Consider the following 22,593-nt stretch of genomic DNA (forward strand, 5'->3'; position numbering starts at 1 on the left):
TCTACTTTTAAATTGCAGTTGGACATCCCACAACAGGAGTGTAAGAATAGAAAATTCATATTTGAAAACTTACATAAAATTAATAGAAAAGGAGGTTTGACTATCAGCATCCTCTGAAGGTCAAGTTAAAAGTTTCAGGCCTAATTTTGTACCAAAAATGGAAAGTGCTAGAAGACTAGGTTTAGGATCTGACAGAGTGAAAAATAAGCTTTTATTTTAGTGAAAAGAGAGTAGCTTAAAAAACCTCCTCACTAGGTATGTCTGTTTACTAAGCAGTCAGCAAGACCAAGAAAATAAGAACAGCGTATGCAGGAAATGGCTGGATGCTCATTAAAACAGACTCCTCAACACAATTCATTGCCAACACCGCTGACACGGTGACATTGCCACGACTGTTATCCATCACCTATACTGGCTGACATTTACTTCTTGGCACTTTCCCCAAGAACATCTTCACAGAAACCACTTATCACAGACTATCTTTACTTGTGGACGGTGACTGAGTAATATTACTGTTGTCATGATCTTGTATGCTTAATGACTCTCTTCTTGTGAATGAACTACGTTTCACTCAGGTCTGATACCTGAGTGACGGATCACATGACAGAAACAAGGCACTGGCATATTTATGACGCATTCTCTATTCACACTAGCAGAGACCACTTTTGTCACCTAGCAACCGTCATCATCCTCATAACCTTCAGAACACTACTTTACATCAGTACTCTGAAAACATCCTGTCAGAGCAACACAAAAGCAGATAACAGTATGGCCAGACAATGCCACCTCAGCACTAAAGGACTGCTTCCAGGACACAGACTGGAACATGTTTAAAGAGGCAGCCACCTACAACAACCACACAGACCTGCATGAGTACAATGAAACTGTGACTGCTTATATCAAAAAGTGCACTGATGATGTGACAGTCACCAAGACCATCACCACACGTGCAAACCAGAAGCCATGGATGACAGCAGAGGTTCGTGGGCTGCTAAAGACCAGATATGAAGCATTCAGATCAGGAGATAAAGCAGCCTCAAAACAGCAAGAGCCAGTCTGTCCTGTGGCATCAAAAATGCAAAACGGTCATATGCTCAAAAAATCAACAATCACTTCACAGACAGCAGAGACACACGGAGCCTGTGGCAAGCCATTCAGACCATCACTGACTACAAGCCCCCGCCACAGCCCTGTGATGAGGACACATCCCTCCCCGATGCACTCAACCACTTTTATTCATGGTTTGAAATGCAGAATGACACACCTGCACAAAAACTGCCCACACCTCCCAACGACCGGGCGCTCTGTCTGTCTCCAGCCGACGTAAGGAAGACCCTATCTAGGATTAACCCACGCAAGGCTGCGGGACCTGACAACATACCTGGCCGTGTTCTGAGAGACTGTGCTGCACAGCTGACAGATGTCCTAACAGATATCTTCAACACCTCGCTGAGCCAGGCAGTCGTCCCCACATGTTTCAAATCCACAACAATCATACCGGTATCAAGAAATCACCTGTGTCCTGTCTAAATGACTACCGTCCCACAGCACTGACTCCAATCATGATGAAGTGCTTTGTGAGGCTGAACATCAAAACCAGCCTCCCCAACACACTCGACCCGCTCCAGTTTGCATACCGTCCAAACCGCTCTACGGACGATGCAATTTCCTCCACCCTCCACCTGGCTCTTACCCACCTAGAAAATAAAGACTCCTATGTTAGAATGCTGTTCATTGACTTCAGCTCGGCATTCAACACAATAATCCCACAACAGCTCCTGGACATTTTCCTGGACATTTTCCTTACATGATGCTCCAGCAAAACCAACAGCATCGTGAAGGACTCCACCCATCCCTCCCACAGTCTCTTCCAGCTCCTACCATCAGGAAGACGGTACCGGAGCATCAGAGCCCGCTCTGCCAGACTGCTCAACAGCTTTTTCCCCCAGGCTGTGAGAGCCCTGAACTCAAACCACCCCGCCCCCCTCTGAAACCCCATGCAAACCCTACCTGCTGAAACATGGACCACGCCCCACCCCCAACACCCCCCCCCCCCCCCCCCCCCCCAACACCAAAGAAAAAACTGTATGGAACTTTTTTTTGTGCAATTCGAAGTGTGCTACACACAGGTGAGTGGGCCTGTACAAACCACCTGTAGTAACACACTCTCCTCTTTGTGCACTGGACACTTTACACACACTGCTGCGTGTACACAATCCCACAAAAGACTCAGCAATATATGTATGTTTACATGCTCATGTGCTACAAATCATCCTGCTCTGTTCCCCAACCAGCTGCTTGACTCAAAATGTCTCTCTTTGTACAGTATTTATGTGAAGCATTCATATAGTTTGTATTTTTTATCTTTTATTTTTTTAGTTTGTATAGGGTAAATATTTATATATAGTATACTTATAGTTAAATCTGTCAGTAGATTAGTTGTGTATAGGTTTAGTTTTTTTACTTCATTGTTGTATGTCTGTATTTATGTAGCACCGTGGTCCTGCAAGGCACGACATTTCGTTCCACTGTATGTCCCCACATGTAGCGGAATGACAATAAATTAATTTATTACAACATAGTGACAAAAGAACAGAACTGTGACTTTCTTTCTTCTGTGGAACACAAAAGGAGGATTTTGAAGAGATCGCTCTTTTCCATGTGATTACAGTGAAGGGGGACTGATGCTTTCAAGATTTCAAAATGAAGCCAAAATCCTCATAAAAGTGATCTATGTGACATAACATTTAAATTTAAGTCGTTTACTGGTGATCATACATGATAGTTCAAACTATTTATTTTTAATAAATTTGTTAATTTAGACTAAGTTTGGGGTCAGTAAGATTAGTTTTATAAAGAAATAAATGCATTTATTTAGCAAAGCATTAAACTGATCAAACATGACTGTAAAGACATTTAATTATATTTCAAATGAAAAGATTTCTATTTCAAATAAAAGATGTTCTTTTGAACCTTCTATTCATCAAAGAACCCAAAAGATGTGTCAACAGTTCCACAAAAATATTAAGCAGCACAACTGTTTTCAGCACTGATGATAATAAGAAATGTTTCTTGAGCACCAAATCAGCAAATTAGAATGATTGTTGAAGGATCATGTGACACTGAAGACCGTTGAAATAGCTGCTGAAAATTCTGCTTTGCTGTCACAGAAATAAATTCTATTTATTATTTTATTATTATAAAATTTATGACAAAAAATATTTAAAAATATGATGGAGCCTTATTTCAAAACAAATATTGCCTTGAAGCATGAGGCTTTTTTTTTTTCAAAAACATAAAAAAGAAACTTTCTAAAAATCTAAACTAAACTTCTAAACACTGTTTCTTGAGTTCAGCTTACCGAATCATGATTTGCTGGAGGTGAAGATTATTGCTTAATAGTGACTTAAACTTTGGTCGACCAGCAAAACTTTTTTTTTTTAATTTTCAATTTCTGTTCTAGTAAAAATTAATGTCAAGTTTGTAATGACATCAGGATGACTAAATAATGTGAATTATAAATATTTATTTTTAGGATAAATTATTTTAACATTTAAAAAAATTATTTCAGTGTTTCAAAGGCCATGCAACATATTTCATTAAAGATTTGAATTAATTGAACCACAGCACATGGCATTTAATATAAACAGCTTGATTAACTCTGTGTCCTTCTACCAAAACCTTTTGTTTATCAGACAGCCTCTCAAGCAGGTGACAAGGGGCACATTTCAGCAGCCTCGTGGGTCTTTAGCATTCTGCAAGAAGAATGATTCTGATCCAGGAGTCAATGAAAATGAGTAAATGTCACGGACACCCTTGTACACACACACACACACACACACAATCCATAGAAGTCTTTAGGTTAATTAAGTCTTGAAGGAGTTTGATATTTTTAGACATTTAATTAACCAAAAACGCCAGAGGACAGACACAATCTGTGGTGTAAAACTCCTGATAAATCACTGAGATTCGAGTCCCCTTTCCCCAGTACGGATGGCCCGTATGGTCTGTATACTGTGTGATAGTAGAAACATATTAACTGGTGAAGATTTTGCTAAACAGTTTATACAAAAGTAGTCTAGACATTACTTTTACACATGAGAGTAACAAAGAAACACGAATTCATATGAAAATAGAGAGCGGGCTGTGTCTCACTGGTATGATGCATGGCCACAGGTTTATGTATATCAGGTATTTCAGTATATATATCAGGTAGCTCCTTCAATCAGAAAGTATTGTTTTAGCTCCCCATTTTAAAATGTTACTTTTATTTTGATCAACTCTAGACTATAGAATGTGAACCTATTGCTGACCTCATGCCAGATAACTTTTAAAATGTATTAATATGTTATATATATATATATATATATATATTATATATTATATTATATATATATATATATATATATATAAAAATATGGCATGCCGTTCAGGAAATTATGGTATTTATAATATGAAGTTTGAATATACTGAAAGAAAGTCTGAATGTATAGAATGAATATTGAATATATGGAATGAAACTTGAATATATCGAATGATAGTTTGAATATATGGAATGAAAGTCTGAATATATAGAATTAAATTTGCAGTGTATGGAATTAAAATGCAAATTTGACAGTATTTAATGAAAAATAATATACTGTAGCTAGTTATATCCTTGTTATCAGAGCAATAGTTTTCTGTATTGAATGACTTTAATAATGTCATTTCCTCAAATTTTTCAATACTGTGTTGATCTAAAAACGTTTGGCAACAGCTGATCATATTCCAAACAATGCAAACAGTTTGGAGTGTACATCCCATCATCTTGATATCCCATCATCTCAGACATTACACACAGTGTTAATTCTGACAGCATTTTGATTTAGTTTTATTATAAATTAAATTATTTTATTATTTAGTCTTTTGACTAAAATACCATATAGTTTTAGTCATATTTTAGTCATTTGAATTGTTTTAGTTTTAGTCTACTAAACATACAGTAGATTTATTCAACTAAAATCTACTGAGTTTGGTTAAACTGTAATGCATTAATTAAGCATTTAAGTATCACACAACTGTTACTTGAATACAGGACTAAACTGACAGTTTGACATAATTGTGTTTTTTGACAATTCAAGTGCAAAAAGACACAAAATAGAGCTTAATTCTGTGCTCATCAGGGCCTAACGCATACTTTTTATGGTTCTAGTTAACTATAATAATCCTGATAGTAAAATCTATTTATTGAATATGTCAAATAATGTCCTTAGTCTTTCCTTCCTGTAACTGGAATCCCCGAAACAAGACCGAAATACACCGGAATTCTTATTTGCAGGCTGTTCATTCAAGTTCATGAGGGAGATAAAATATGCATTCTTACAACCGTCTAAAACACATTACCATATAAACATTGTAAAGTAAACATCGCTATAATTAATCAGCAGTACACTGTAAAAAAAAAAAAGATTAGATTTAATCTTTTAGATCAGAATCGCGGTTAGATCAGAACGTTACAATTCAGATGTACACATCTATCACACAGGATGTCACCGGTAAACTCTTTAATGTCAACCATCCACCCAATTCAAGTTTCGTCCTATATATCCAAACTTGTATTCTGTATATTCAGACTTTCATTCCATAAATTCAAACTTTTATTTTATATATTCAGACTTTATTTCAAACTTTCATTCCATTCTATAAACTCAAATTTTCCAGAATGGCATGCCATATATATATATATATATATATATATATATATAATATAATATATAAAAAATTATAATTTTATTGTATATTGCATAAGAATTTTTTGTACTTTTTTTTTTGTAAAAGTTTGGGGTCAGTAGGATTTAAATAAATAAATAAATAGTAATTTATATATTTATTTTTACTTTCTTCCTGGAAATAAAGGAAACACAGCTTCCACAAAAAATATTAAGCAGTATAACTCAATGTTGCAATATATCAATAAGCAACTGATAAGAAGTGTTTATTGAAATTAGTAGCATATTCTGAAGAACCGTGTGAGACTGGATTAATGGCTTGTAAAAAATTCAGCTTTGCCATCAGAGGAAAAAATTAAATTTTAAAATAATGTTTAAATAGAAAACTGCTATTTCAGAATATTTCATAAGTCATAAGAAACTTTCAATGATATAAGGTTTCCTCATCAGAGATAGTTTAAAATCACAAAAAAAAAACATCACAAAACACAAAATATTACAGTGATGAAAAAACTAATTCAGAGAAGCACTGAATGTTAATGACACGTGGTATTGATTTATTTTTTTACTCTAATTTAGTATTAGCTAGTTAAACAAATTCAATATTAAAGCTAATTTACGTTATGTTTGTTTTTGAACAAGTGTATGTGATTATCTCCTCTGAAAGACTAAACATGTTCAAGCTCATTTAGGGGATAAACAATGACACAAATAGCATCTTCTGTCACCAACATTCCCTAACCCATCTTCACACACACACACACACACACACCCAGCTGTGTCTGACCTCTTTAGTTGTCTGACTCTCACAGTTTATTGAGTTGTTGTCAAGACAGGTTCTCTTTGTGTCTGTGTGTGAGAGAGAGAGAGAGAGAGAGAGAGAGAGACAGAGAGAGAGAGAGAGAGAGAGAGTGTGTGTGTGTGTGGAAGGAGTTGCTGTTTGGCTCCTGCTGGCTTGTAAACAGTCGTGTTAATTGGTTATTAGATTCACCTTCACTGACCTATCAGAAAATCTATCAAAATGCAATCCTCTCTTCTTGTAGCCTTTAGATGCAGGTGAAGAATACAGAGAGAAAGAGCAAGGTGGAATCATAATGAGAAGGGTAAACTGCGCAAGCGTGAAAGTTTGCGGATAGTCAATGCCGGGCTCAGATGGAGAGGTCTGTTCATTTAAAACTCCCATGATCCTATATCATTCAGGGAGTGAATATTTCTGATGTTCACAGTGCAGCGGACTATACCCAGCGATCTTTGCCAACCTCTACTGAAATGTCAAAGTCATAATGTTTAAATACTTCATTCCTGACTTTCAGTGCTACTCTTAAGGACATTCACATAAAGTTGAGAAAAGTTCAGCTTTATGTAAATGGAATGTGATGCAGCGACTACCAATGGGACTGAAGACACATCATCTGTCTCCTCTTGTAGCTGAGTTTAGGAAATACAGAGGAGACGTTATGTTATGAGCAAATTCACTACTTTACATGATTATGTCTCTGCCCACATGCAGGAGTATTATCGAACATTAGGCATGAAAAAACATATTCAGGTTTTTGTGCTTCATTAAACATACAGCTATAAGATGCCTTCAAAGGAGCTACCAAAGATGAGCATGACCAGTGTCCATTGCATAAGCTGACTGATATCTAGTTTATTTTTCTTCTTTTGACAAACATTCGGATAATAAAATCAAATAAAATGTCAACAATAAAAAAAAATAGTTGGTTAGCTTAAAAGACCACTGATTATGCTGTCAGTTCATACTGCTGTTAACACATTGTCTGACAAAATGAATGGAATGAGATCTGTTTCCTGTTTGTTCATGCAACGTTCAGCATAAAGCCTATTGTCGTCATCCCAGGTTAGTTAGGACTTAGAATCATTCATCTTCTTCATGATGTGATGTATTATGCACTGATGCAATTTATATAAAAACAAATTATCATTCAGAATGCTAATTTTTAGTAGGAATGACATCTTATTTTTTACAAGCACTAAATCTAATTTGTGAGTAGATTTTCAAAAGTTATTGCCAGTTACACAGCCCAACGGCAGCGGAAACACTTATAGCTAACCAACATCAAATCAACATGGGAACCTCCACACAGAAAAATCTTTTTTTTCTTTCTTTTTTTGTAGAGTAAAAATATCTAAACATCTTTTTAAAAATAGATAAATATACTTGAGGCTCCAATAGCATAAGAAGCTTTTCAGAGAATAGAACTACTGTCCAAAGGTTTGGGATCACTAAGACATATCTCAACAAGGCCGCATTTATTTGATCAAAATACAGTAAAAACAGTAATACTGTGAAATATTACAACAATTTAAAGTGAAATATTACAACAATTTAAAGTAAATATTTAGTACATTTGAAAATGTCATTTATTATTCTGATGGCAAAGCAGAATTTTTAGCAGCCATTACTCCAGGCTTCAGTGTTCAGGTTAAATATTACGTTATCAATGTTGAAAACAGTTGCGCTGCTTAAAAAATTTAAGGAAACCATAATTTTTTCATCAATCTTTGATGAATAGATTAATAGAATCTCTGATGAAAAGAACAATTATTTGAAACACAATCTACTGTCACTTTTGATCAATTTAATGCATCCTTGCTGTGCAAAAAGAAAGTAAGAAAGAAAGAAAGAAACTTACTAACCCCAAAACTGTGTGCGTCTAGATATATCCATATTTTACTAAACCCACTGTTTTCCTTTTTTTAAGCATTCAACTAAGCCTTCCAACTAAATACATGAGTTTTAAACAAGAAAAGCTTAAAAAAGAAAGAAAAGAAAAGCCCTTTTCTTGCTTAAATCAAGACAATTTGCCAATCGAGTTTTAAAGATATTTGCATTTTACTAGAACACAAGACAAAAAAACTGATGAAGAAATACTGATGAAGAAAATGATTTTCTTTTTTGCAGTATGTGTGAATGGGCCATTACACTTTAATCAGGATTGGCCTTGAGCTGTAGGACATTTACCTCGTAGTGACTGATATCACCATAAAGTCATGCCAAAATATTTAAAATTGTTACATCAGACAGTGAAATCAGTTGCTATGTTTACATGCATTTTAATACAGCATCCATAATCCGACAGATAGCTCATAGGAAATGAAAAGCCTTAATATAAACACCTCATTGGAGAAAAATCATCTGATTAAGCTTGAAAGAGGTGGAGCAGATCTGCCAGTTTAAAGTATAACAACTTTTTCAACCTACAAAAATCAAGCAACTTAATTTTCAAAGATGTTATACAAAAATAAATAGGATATGAGGCAGCAGAAATCAAAATCCACTTGAATCCACTTAAAAATTTTAGGGGCCAGTTTGACCTCTTCTGCTATCCATCACAGCACTGAGGTCTCTGCCCACAATGAAGTGAACCACTGTCCTCTTCATAACATGATCAATGATTTATGTAAGAAGTGTTGAAATGTGGAGGAAACCCTTGCCAAAAGTCATCTCATAAACCATTTAGCATTGATTTTGTTCCAAATCATAATCTCAGCTAATGATACAATCTACTCATGGATGGTGATCGCCATGATGAACACATGCTAAAAATAGCTGCTTTATTGCTATCTCTCAGCATGCGGTGCTCAGGACACCAGACCATCAGAGTGGGCGCACGTCCCTCCCGGAGAGTTTGCGTTACTGCGGGCTGCATCGATAACAGCAGCCAAAAATAGCACCAGCGTGATAGACGGCGCAGGCTATTTTTGTTGTGGGTCGAGAGAACCTATTAAACACCTGACCCAGAGATGCATCACAGTCATTGACTGCTGGATGGTTTCTGTCCTTTTTTCTGCAGGCTGATGTCTAAATGATAATCCATTTAGACATATTTGAAACACAAACACACTTAAGCTATAATTGCTGTGCTAAGAAAGACAGATGGGAAGAGGTTGCTTTCATCCCTCAGTGAAAGTCCACATTTTTGTCACAGATGCATTTGAGCTGAAATTAGAATTAGGAGTGATTACTGACAAAAAACCCATTGGCCTTTTCGAAAAATGGATGCTGAAAGTAGTTTTGCACTTTCGTTGAAAAAAAAATGTGTTTGTTTTGTAAGTTAAAAGAGCATTTTGCATCCTGTGTAACCTGTAAAGGTACAATATTTAGTGGGCAAAGACACAATCCTACAGTATAACAAGCTTTACCACAATGTTGTTATAAAGACAAATTAGATCTAGAGGAGGCATATGGACTGGATGAAGGCTGGGCACAATTTCTGCACACTAACCAATCACAACCGACACTCAGGAAAAAAGGTACAAAAATAAAAAAAGTTGCCACTTTGGTTTTTAAAATATTAGACATTATATTCTAGGCGATGACGTCACCAGCCCCCCTTGGAGCGTGTTGGGGGGCTGATGACGTCATCGACCCTAAAATTCAATATCTAATATTTTAAAAACTGAAGCAGCACAAACTAAACTTTCAGCGGCACAAACCAGCACAAACAAACGAGGCTATTCAGGGTGAATTTGGAGCATGTGGGGGGGCTGAGTGACCTGAGAATCACCTTTAAATAAATATTTTATATTTAACAAACCAAAGCAGCACAAACGGAGCACAAACAAATGAGACTATTTTTGCAACATTTTGCATTGGGTGGGGGGCCAACTTCACGGAGGTCATTTTACACAATATTAAAACTGAAATTTCTCTGGATTTACAAATCCTTGGGAACTTTTGGGATAATATAAATACACAACTGCATGAAATATATAAAACTGTGCAAGAACGTTTTGGAAATTTTGTTACGAAAATCTTACATATTGTATCTTTAACCTCACTGACCAGTGACAGTATCAGTTTAACAGTAGCATATTCACTTCCGGATAATCTCAGGCATATTAATCACCTAATCTCATTGCCAATGTTAACACAAAATAAGCATAGAATATAGCTCAGTATTGTCTAAGTTGACTGAGTGGGACCCGAATGAGGTCTCCACAAGCCTCTAAAACGTAAAACTTAATAATGATTTAGGTTCTCTTTCTCTCTGGATTCTTTCTTTCCCTGAGGAAACACTCGGATCCATCCATTCATTAATTATCTCAATGGGGCCATCAGCCTCGCTGCTTCTGCTGTGCTACTGCGTAAATCCAGGACTGGTGGAGGCTGTTGTGTCAGCAGATGTTTACTGAGGGTGTTTTTCATTGTACCTGCTGATCTAACTGCTTGAGTCAGACATCTGCAATACTAACTAGTTCTGACAGACCAGCATATGTTGTGTTTTGGATGCTAGTCTGTTTTGAGATGTTGCTTTCTACACCTGGCTCCTTAACTAGCCAGTAAGGCTATGTTGGTTAAACAGCTTCAACAACAATAGGCATTGCTAGTCCACTAGGTTGACCACCACTTGTCAGCACGGTCTAACTGGACCAGCATCTTAAAAAAAAAAAAAATTAAATTTAAAATTTGGGAAAAATCACAAATCAAATTAAGAGTTTATTTTGATAATAAGCACATGAATACATACATAAATTACTTTTCACAGTATTTTTAAAGGTTGCATATCTAATTGCAATCCAATAATCAACTTTACTTGTATATTAAAGAACATTACTAAACAGTATGGTGACAATGTTATTAATTCATTAATCTTTAGTAAACTACTGATTATAGTAGTGACAGATATGTAATTAATTTCAGCAATTTTGGAAACTGATTGCATTTTGCTACAATGCTAACCTGTCACAATTCAGCATCCATATATAGGATAAAGAGGCCTAATTGTACAAATGGACTAGAAAACAGCAAGTAGCTATTAACAGTGGTCTGACAGCACCATATATAATGCATTCCGACGAAATGTGATGCATTTGGAAAATCACGCGTTAGCACAGAAAGATCAATGCTAATCAATATGACTCATTGTTTACAATAATTCAGTACATAAACAACAGGAACAAACTGGTCTAGTCAGAGTGACAGGACCAATAAATCTGCCTCTCAATTTAGCACATTAGCACGTCACAACAACACACATATTTCAATCAGGCTATATTCTCCACCAGCACAAACAACATATTCCCGCCTTTTCAACCCTTTCAGTGCACTATTACTTTTGGCTCTGTTGGGAACCCTCTGAAGCCTAAACAACAATCCATGCATAAGAAAGCAGCCACACAGAGGTTTGTTTTGAAAATGAATAGCATGACTTAATATTTCTCTTAAACTTAATAATCTCTTCTTATAGCAGTAGTTCTCAACTTTTTTGACTGCAAGGCCCCACATTGTCCACAACAATATTCTGATTTTCTGGATAAGGATTAAGGATAAGAATTCTAAAAATGACAATATGAATTTACTACCATATGAATATTTTCGGCATAAATACAAAAACGTATAAATAGCAATTTAAATAGCCCATAGCAATTTTTGTTACTTTACATGTCTCTTCCAGGTCTAGAAAGGAATATTTAATTAGGATACTGTATATGTTCAGTATATTTTCAGTACATTTTCGGCTGCACAAATGCAAAAAAACTTACATTTTAGTTTATTTTAAAGCTTTGTCTTTAAGTTGTTTTAAAGGGATAGTTCACCCAAATATGAAAATTCTGTCATTAATTACTCACCCTCATGTCGTTCAAAACCTGTAAGACCTTTGTTCATCTTCGGAACACAAATTAAGATATTTTTGATGAATTCTGAGAGCTCTCTGACCTTCCCATAGACAGCAAGTATCCTTAAACGATCAAGGCTCAACGTAGCAAGGACATCGTTAAAATAATTGATGTGAGTGCTTCAACTGTTATTTTACAAAGCTACTCCCTTTGTAAAATTATGGTTCGTAAAATTACGGTTGAACCACTGACATCACATCAGTTATTTTAACGATGTCCTTGCTATGTTTCTGAGCCTTGATCCTGTTAGGATACTTGCTGTTTATGGGAAGGTCAGAGAGCTCTCGGAATTCATCAAAAATATCTTAATTTGTGTTCGAAGATGAACGAAGGTCTTACGGGTTTTGAATCAACATGAATGTGAGTAATTAATGACATAATTTTTGGGTGAACTATCCCTTTAAGTCATCTTTACATCCCTATGGAAGTCTGCTGAGGCCCCATGGTTGAGAACCACTATCTTACAGCACAGCATCACCGCATCTTCGTGAACAATATCTCACCTGCAAATAATGACAAGGCCTCATAGAGGACTTCAGATCTTGAGGCATGGTCGGTTTCTCCAGGTTGAGGGAAGATTTGCGGTAGGCTTCTTTAGCTTGGCTGACAGTCAGTGTCGACCAGGAGCTGCGCTTCATAAATTTGCCCTCGGGGGCCATAGCGATGCTCTCGCATGCCGAACATTTCACGTCGTTGTTGCTCTTGGAGGTCTTGAGCGAAAGGTCACCAAAGTGGCCATGGCCTGTGTCCGGGTAACAGTGAGTGATATGATCTCCGTGGTGGCGGCTCATGATGCTGGGAGTCCGGTAGGTGCTGTCGCTGTCCAGGTTGTCATCAGAACTCCACCAGCCTGCTATCCCTGAGCGTTGCTTGGAGTCTGACTTGCGTTCCTTGCTCTTACTCCGTTTGCTGTGTTTGTGGTTCCCATGGTGGTGTCCGTGATGGTGGTGGTGGTGGTGGTGTCCACTGTCTGAGCGAGAGTCTCCCTTGGTACCGTTCATCTTGGACGACCCCTCAAGCGAGTGGGATTTGGTGAAGAGTTTCTGGACGGAGTGCACCAGGTGGCGGATGCGCCCGGGACTCTCATTGCGCTGCTCGCTGCTTGTGGTGGTTGCGGACGTGCGCTGGTACTGCAGTGTGTGAAAACCATCTCTGTGAATTGGCAACTGTTTCTCGAACTGGTCTAGTAGGTTTGCGGGAATACGATTCATCTTCCCAGACCCGCCGCCCCCACCGCCAGCACCGACCCCTCCACTGCTGCCGCCACCATGAGAAGCAGAGCCGTCGTCTCTCGAGCCGTCGTGGTGTGAACTGTAGTGCATTCTGGGAAAGGTGCTGCTGGAAACGTGGTCAGATGCCATAGAAACGGGCATCACCATGCACTCTGAGTGGATGGAGCTGCGGGGCGAGCAGCGGTGTGGATCCAGAGGGCAGCTCTCGGTCGGACTGAGCAGGTAGGGAGAGCGGGAATCGGGGCCGACATGCTGCATGGGGTCAAGGGACTGATCGCAGTCTGGCAGCCCATAGGCATGTCCTGATGTGAAGGTGAGCTGAGGACGACCGCTTGATAAACCTTTCATATTCCTGGGAGGGGAGGGGTAGCTGTCTTCATCGAAGTACGGCGGTGGAGACCATGAGTCTAGCTGATCTATGAAAGACAAAGAGAGGAAAAGAGAACGGAGAGGATTAGTGAGTTTGACTCATTTTACTTTAGCATTCAGCATCAGTTTAGACCTCGTTCAATCTTTCTGCAAACTATATTTTGGGACATTTTCCCCATGGGCATGTAGGAATTGCTAATAGGGTTATTTGCAAAACAGTCTGGTAGGATTAAAACGAGCTGATTACAAAATCGCTGGCGTTTTCGTGAATTCAAGCGATCATGCGGCAGCCTCTTAGAAAACACGACACTTCAATTCATGAATGAAATGAAATCATGTTGTCCGGACAAAAGCACGTCCCAAAGCCCTCTGCCGATCCTCCCCATCTGGTCCTGCCAGGCCTTACGAGGACAGATTTGCAAGCCTTGCCATTTATCCAATGCAAAGTAAAATAATAGCCTATCATTTCGGAACCACTGGGCCATCCGTCAAAGCCGGCTACGGAGAGAGAGAGAGCATTTCGAGGTGCTTCAGCGGTTGTCCTTGAAAGACATTGCTATTGAGATTAAAACCATATTCACTGTGATCTTTCATCACAGCCACATATGGGCAGCCTGCCGCTAACTTCATCAGGGCTAGGGCTCAGAGATGCTGTTTTTCACATCCAGCCATTTGCCCTTTCTGACATAACTATTTCATGCTGCTGTATCATATGTCAATTCACACAGGTGATTAATGGGAATTTTCATGTGGTGAAAGAACAGGGTAATGCATATTAAAATAAAGGTCATTTTTCAATTGCTGGAGAGAAAAAAAATACACAAAACATGTTAGTTTTAATGAGAATTCAGTGTCAAAATTGAGGGCTTGTTAAATCTAAGGTATTATTAACAATTTTAAAAATGTCTTTCACATTCAAGTGAAAGCACATAATTTAAATAAATTCATATTTTGAGAAAGTATGCATTTGTAGTGTATTTAAACTCCTATTTCATCTATGATGGCATTAAAGTTGTTAAAAAATAAAACTACATATTAAAATAAGTCAAACATGGCACCAGCACATTGTCAAAACATTATGTAAAGCACAGCACAGTCGGACTGAAGATTATTTTTATTTCTTTTGTGTGTGTGTGCAATTAATTGTGATTAATTGCATTCAAAATAAAAGTTTGAGTTTACATAATATGTGTGTGTACTTTTTATATTTATTATGTATTTATAAATACACACACATACATGTAAAAATTTAAAAAATGTTTATGTGTATATATGTGGATGCGATTAATCACGATAAATTGTTTCACAGCCCCAGTGTGTTACATCGTGTGGCTTGTATTATGGCCAATAACTACTCTGTTATGAGACATTATCATATTTGAGCTGATTATAAATAGAGAATTTCTTCAATTTATCAGTAGCTGTAAAGTTTGGTATGTAGCTGCAAGCTGTCAGTATATAAGACAGCTGCCAAATTACAAATTGTACACTTGCGTCTGTTGTCAAAGGTTTGGAGTCAGTAAGTCATTTTTCTTTTTCTTTCAATCAGCACTGATAATAAGAAATTATTCTTAAGCACCAAATCAGCACATTAGAATGATTTCTGAAGGATCATGTGACACTGGATGCTGAAAATTCAGCTTTGCCATCACAAGAAAAAATAACATTTTGAAATATAGCAAATTTACATGTATTTTTACATTGACTTTAAATTGTAATAATATTTCACAGTATTACTGTTTTACTGTATTTTTGATCAACTAAATGCAGCCTTGGTTTTTTAAGCTTTATTAAAAAAAAAAAAAAAAAAAAAGAAAGAAAGAAAAAAAAAACTTTTGAACGGTAGTATATTTCTGAAAAACACACAGGGCCCAGAAAAGAAAAAAACTGCGTATCTGATTAGAACTGAGACTGAAGATAAAAGCAAAAACATCTTTGTATGAACTTGGAAAGCAACCAATTCAAAACCCTCCCTTGTGTTTAATTAGAGCACAAATAGAGTACTGACCCATAAGGAGATCTTTAGCTCAGGTCAGCACACACACCATACTGATGCCCAAGTCCATCTTGATTGAAGAGGACCTGAAGGAGAATGTCAAGTTTGTTTATTCTGAGCGTGCAAAAGAATATTCTAGAGGGATAGCGAATCACAAAGAGGCACTTCATTAAAATTAAACTTTGTGAGAGGCTGAACAACACAAAGAATCACATTAAAGCACATTCAGAACAAACGGTCCGATTTGGATTACGTCTGTAAACACTGGCCAAAGCGAGCACTTGATTACGCTCTTTCAAAAGTTAAAAGCAAGGAACCTTCAAGAAATCAGGGTTGTTCATCAGAAAATCGAAGAGATGCGGTTGTGTCCTTAAGCCCCAGAAGGCTCTGCAATAAACCACAATGTTACATTTCTGAATCTGAGGGGACGGGTGAAACTGACAGGGCCAGAATGGTTCTGGTCTCATTGGAGACATAATAGTCTTACAGCAGCCTGTTGTTGGTTATTTCTCCTTCATCCAAATCCAACACAACTGCAGCGAAATATCTGGAGACAACAACAGAGGAGAAGCACAGATTGCAGACTGAAATTAAAAGCTTTATCTTTTACACTTTGCTTTTTAAAAGAGACAACAGAGCTTTTCTAAACCCAGTGGACTAAATCAGCCACAAGAATATCACCTTGAGAGAAGCAGACCCTCCATAATTCACTGCAGAGATCAGAGAAACTTGCACTATATCAATCCAGCTGCTGACAACATATGCCATGTATTTGATGCTATTATATCTTGTCTGAATTTCAAACATATTAGGCAAGAAGAAAATTACAAAAATAAATGTTTGATGTAATAACAACTTTACAGTAAGTATGTGAAGTCATATATGACCAAAAGTAGTTTATTCAGTAATTAACTCTGTCTTATTCAGTGAGTGAGCCGATTTAGTCACTGACTCATTCAGGAGCCTGTCAATTCATTACAAAAGAACCAGCTCGTAAGAGTCATTTGTATATGGATCTGACTACACTGGTGGCATGGCATATTTGCTGGTCAATAAAAACTAGTTCTCGATTCTGAGCCCTACAAATAAAACCCAACCAATTTTTCAACAGGTTTCCTTCCTGTGGTGGATGGAGAGGGCCTTTGGTCTCAGTACGTCTTAAGAGGATGTCATCTGAGGCTCTAGAGATTTGTGTGAGTGTTATGGCAAAGCTCACCAGTGCTCTACAGCCTGAAGCACTTCCTGTCACCTCCTCTCATGATTTCAGTATTCATACCCTGGACCATCCCTGCTGAATAAATACGGCTCACTGCAGCATCCTGCATACTTCCAGCATGAGTGCAATCAGCTACAGGCGCCTTCATGTCTCTCCCTCTTTCCTTGTCTCTCTGCAGGGGGCAGCAGGTAGAAGCTTTATTTTGCTGACTCTGTTGCTACAGCAGTGCTAGTGAAGACAAATGATCCATCCGCCACATTAACACCAGAGAAAGGTGGCATGACATCAGCTCTGTCAAACTAGCGAGCAGCCTACAGGCTACATAGACAGCATCCTAACCATCATGGATCAAGTGCCTTAAAGGTACATTCCACTTAAAAAAAAAAAAAAAAAAAATAGGCTCATTTTACAACTCCCCTAGAGTTAAACAGTTGAGTTTTGCCGTTTTTTAATCCATTCAGCCGATTTCCGGGTCTGGCGGTAGCACTTTTAGCTTAGTTTAGCATATATCATTGAATCGGATTAACGTTAGACCATTCGCATCTCGCTCAAAAATGACCAAAGAGTTTCGATAATTGTCCTATTTAAAGCTTGGAACTATAATCAAGGAACTTTGCTACCGTACAATGGGTGCAGCAGGCGCAATGATATTACACAGCGCCTGAAAGTAGTCCCCAGTTAGGTAACTATGATATAGCTGGGGACTACTTTCAGGTGCAGTGTAATATCATTGCGCCTGCTGCACCCATGGTACGGTAGCAAAGTTCCTTGATTATTACACCGGAACGAGAGTTTAGTTCCTAGCCATATCGGCCTAGAAAATCGCAACTTTTCATTTTCCGTCGGTCTTAGTACACGATGTAACTACAGAAGAGTCAAGCTTTAAATAGGATATCTATCTATTCTAATCTAAAATTATATTATATAATTTATAAAATGTATTTGATATGAAATTTCTGTATTTAAACATTTTTGTGCATATACAGGTCCTTCTCAAAAAATTAGCATATTGTGATAAAGTTCATTATTTTCTGTAATGTACTGATAAACATTAGACTTTCATATATTTTAGATTCATTACAACACAACTGAAGTAGTTCAAGCCTTTTATTGTTTTAATATTGATGATTTTGGCATACAGCTCATGAAAACCCAAAATTCCTATCTCAAAAAATTTGCATATTTCATCCGACCAATAAAAGAAAAGGGTTTTTAATACAAAAAAAGTCAACCTTCAAATAATTATGTTCAGTTATGCACTCAATACTTGGTCGGGAATCCTTTTGCAGAAATGACTGCTTCAATGCGGCGTGGCATGGAGGCAATCAACCTGTGGCACTGCTGAGGTGTTATGGAGGCCCAGGATGCTTCGATAGCGGCCTTAAGCTCATCCAGAGTGTTGGGTCTTGCGTCTCTCAACTTTCTCTTCACAATATCCCACAGATTCTCTATGGGGTTCAGGTCAGGAGAGTTGGCAGGCCAATTGAGCACAGTAATACCATGGTCAGTAAACCATTTACCAGTGGTTTTGGCACTGTGAGCAGGTGCCAGGTCGTGCTGAAAAATGAAATCTTCATCTCCATAAAGCTTTTCAGCAGATGGAAGCATGAAGTGCTCCAAAATCTCCTGATAGCTAGCTGCATTGACCCTGCCCTTGATAAAACACAGTGGACCAACACCAGCATCACTGACTGTGGGTACTTGACACTGGACTTCAGGCATTTTGGCATTTCCCTCTCCCCAGTCTTCCTCCAGACTCTGGCACCTTGATTTCCGAATGACATGCAAAATTTGCTTTCATCCAAAAAAAGTACTTTGGACCACTGAGCAACAGTCCAGTGCTGCTTCTCTGTAGCCCAGGTCAGGCGCTTCTGCCGCTGTTTCTGGTTCAAAAGTGGCTTGACCTGGGGAATGCGGCACCGGTAGCCCATTTCCTGCACACGCCTGTACACGGTGGCTCTGGATGTTTCTACTCCAGACTCAGTCCACTGCTTCCGCAGGTCCCCCAAGGTCTGGAATCGGTCCTTCTCCACAATCTTCCTCAGGGTCCGGTCACCTCTTCTCGTTGTGCTGCGTTTTCTGCCACACTTTTTCCTTCCCACAGACTTCCCACTGAGGTGCCTTGATACAGCACTCTGGGAACAGCCTATTCGTTCAGAAATTTCTTTCTGTGTCTTACCCTCTTGCTTGAGGGTGTCAATGATGGCCTTCTGGACAGCAGTCAGGTCGGCAGTCTTACCCATGATTGCGGTTTTGAGTAATGAACCAGGCTGGGAGTTTTTAAAAGCCTCAGGAATCTTTTGCAGGTGTTTAGAGTTAATTAGTTGATTCAGATGATTAGGTTAATAGCTCGTTTAGAGAACCTTTTCATGATATGCTAATTTTTTGAGATAGGAATTTTGGGTTTTCATGAGCTGTATGCCATAATCATCAATATTAAAACAATAAAAGGCTTGAACTACTTCAGTTGTGTTGTAATGAATCTAAAATATATGAAAGTCTAATGTTTATCAGTACATTACAGAAAATAATGAACTTTATCACAATAAGCTAATTTTTTGAGAAGGACCTGTATATATATATAAACACACACAGTATGTACAATATTCAGAATATAATATTTTGAAATTAATGCTGAAATTTAAATAAAATGTATATTTTTAAGGAAAAACTTCACAATATTTGTAATGGCATATATAACTAATTGTATACATTTTGGACCTCATAGCAATGCATTCTGGGATTACATGCGATGCTGCTATAGAATTAGCCTAAAACGAAATATCTTAGGAGGCAGAATAATTGTGTGTGTAAAAATATGAAAGCAGGAGATATTGCTCTTTTGTCACTTCAACAAGCTTCATTAAGCAGAATGTTCCCACAATGTTCTACTTTGTTCCAGCTTGACAATTAATCCTCCAATTAATCACCCCCCTCAAAAGTGATTACAACAGCAGTCCTTTTCTTTTCTCTCAAACAATCTCTCTTTATTTTATGAACTCACTTTTACAGAGCAAGCACATCGTTCTCTCCTGCCCATGAGAGAGAGAGAGATTGCTGGAGTCTGATAAGCCTAGTGAGTTCCCGTTAAATGCTTATCGTAAAGGAGTGAATTAGCATTGCGGTGACGAGGGCTATTAACTGTGCCTGGTTCTTCTAGGCGTGGTAAAACATGCTTATCCTAGCAGTCTAAAGACAAATATTTGGCATTAAGATAGGTTGAATGATAGATGACAGAAGAGTTTAAAACACCATTTGTAAATATCAACTTTCTTATACTAATGCTTACTTAAAGGGTGTTCCAAATGACAGCGATTTGCAGTAACAAAGCAATTAGATGCCATACATTTTCAAGTAAAGTTGGTGATTTCTAGATTTCTCATAAGACTGTGGCTCATGAGATTAATTTTATTAATCAGCATATACTTTTAATTGCTGTTATATCAGTTGCTGAATAAAAATGTAAAAACATTTTAATATGTCTTTGTAAAATGCAGGGTAGTATTGCATTTCTTAATACTGGTGCAGCAGAATCTGAGAGGCGAAATGTGTTTCATAAATCATGACGCTAAACCTGCAGCTGGTGGGTTCATACAATGAAGCTGGCCTGAAAGTGTCTGAACACAGAACTATGCAGAAAGAACACAGAACTGCTTGCTATAGGAAATCCTTCAGGAGTAACCCATTTATGTAACATTCAAAGACAGACTCACAGCAAGTCTTTAAAAAAAAGAAAGAAAAAAGAAAACAGTTCAAATAAAATTTGCAGTTGCCACAGTAACTGGTACTTAATGTGTCTTCAGCTGTGTCATGTGACAGAAACAGTTTCAGATCTTTGCAGAAATGCTATCAATTCATGAAGTATTAAAGACACGTCGGTAGTGAAGTCAGAACCAAAAGAGGGATATTTTACAGCTTCATGAACGGAACCTATTGTACCATACTGCATATTAGTTTCAACCCAAAAAGCCAAAACATCCAAAGACTCCCTATCTCAGCTGCTTCTTTACTGTATCATAATATTAAACAATCAAGTCACTATACCACAGTTGGGGAATCCCTACCATGAGGTCATGGTCTAATTCCCAATAGTAAGTGACATGAAAATTCACTTGTAAACATATCCAAAACATGCATGTTGCTGAGAATAAAAATTAAAGCTCTGTAAAAGCTAGTCATATCGTGTTAGACCTTTTCAGGACCACGGAGAGCTCCTTAACATTCAAGCTCTTTTTCACAGCCACCAATTCAAATAACTGTATTGAACATAATTCAATTACAGTACAGATTGCTTCAGCCATACAAAACGTCCAAGTATTGACAATTTATATTCACCACAGACCCTGTTTTACTCATAAATTGAAAAACCCTTGGTGAATAAGACTTTCAGGTTTTGACATCATGGCTGCAACACTCTTTAGACTGGGATGAAGAACATTTAAATCCATTCACACCAAGAATTTTAACTATAGTGATAACTATATTATCTTCCACACCAGTGGACAACAACTGTCTGTTTATAGCTTGCACTGTAGTTATGTAGACTGGTGCTTTAAATGCTTTTACTTTTTAAGGCCAGGAAGATTCTGATTGGCTTCTGATTGAAAAATTGTTCAGAAAGTAATTCTAACTATATTGTTTCTGTTGTTATTGTGATAGTGTTAAAGTGGTGTGGACCTGCCTATTTTCACAGAATTAGAACGATTATCAAAACTTTATAGTTACAGTTATTGTTGTCTTCCTTGGTACTTATGGTTCAGTTTTAGAGGATCAATGCACTAATAGCACTGCTAGATGTTTTTATTGCATCTAACATTTATAACCAAATTAATAAAGGTCAAAAAGAGATTAAGAGATAAACAGCCCTGATCTCAATCATAAGATTTGCCATATCAAAATGGTCAAATATGTACAAAACATCTAGTATGCTACAATGAAATGTTACTGTATATATTGCTTGCAAACCCTTTTATGCCATCAAAATACACAGCTACTTTTGAATGGAAATGAATGAAGAAAAATAGATGCTGTAGTTCCAGCAACTAGCAGAAGGGGCGATTTACACCATGCTAATAAGCCAAACCTTGAGACACATACACAATAAGTAATTACTTCCCAACCGCAAAAAGAGTATGTTCTATACAGTATGAATGTAATCTGGACGTACTGCATTTGCCATGTTGTCATCATCACATGACAAACCAGCATCAGTTGAGTCACGTCACTGGCATTCATAAATCATCTCCTGTGGCCTCATGGAATACTGAAGTTTTCATCATAGGCACACTTCAGAATAACGCTAAGTAGAAGCTCGTTTGGGTACTTTTTGCCTATACTCTTTCATGACTGTGAATTCGAATACTTCTTTTGTCACATACTGTTTTTCACCTACTATATGGAACATATTTATTGTACATATAGCCACAT

At 37.5% G+C, this 22,593-nt stretch overlaps 1 protein-coding gene across 1 annotated transcript in view; it reads right to left on the reverse strand.

The window, feature by feature from the left end:
- LOC306886284 (disks large-associated protein 2-like) overlaps window positions 1–16,038 on the reverse strand; it is a gene marked incomplete at its 3' end in the record, with an annotated part of 48,015 nt that extends 31,977 nt beyond the window's left edge. The window contains exons 1-2 of the mRNA XM_079443264.1: window positions 15,963–16,038; window positions 12,857–14,001 (exon numbers count right to left, since the gene is read on the reverse strand). Of these exons, the coding sequence (XP_079299390.1) occupies window positions 12,857–14,001; window positions 15,963–15,966 (1,149 nt within the window). The 5' untranslated portion in view covers window positions 15,967–16,038. The remainder of the gene's footprint in view (window positions 1–12,856; window positions 14,002–15,962) is intronic.
- Window positions 16,039–22,593: the final 6,555 nt, after the last annotated feature.

The sequence above is a fragment of the Barbus barbus genome (assembly GCF_936440315.1).
Source record: "Barbus barbus genome assembly, chromosome: 20".
NCBI lineage: Eukaryota > Metazoa > Chordata > Actinopteri > Cypriniformes > Cyprinidae > Barbus > Barbus barbus.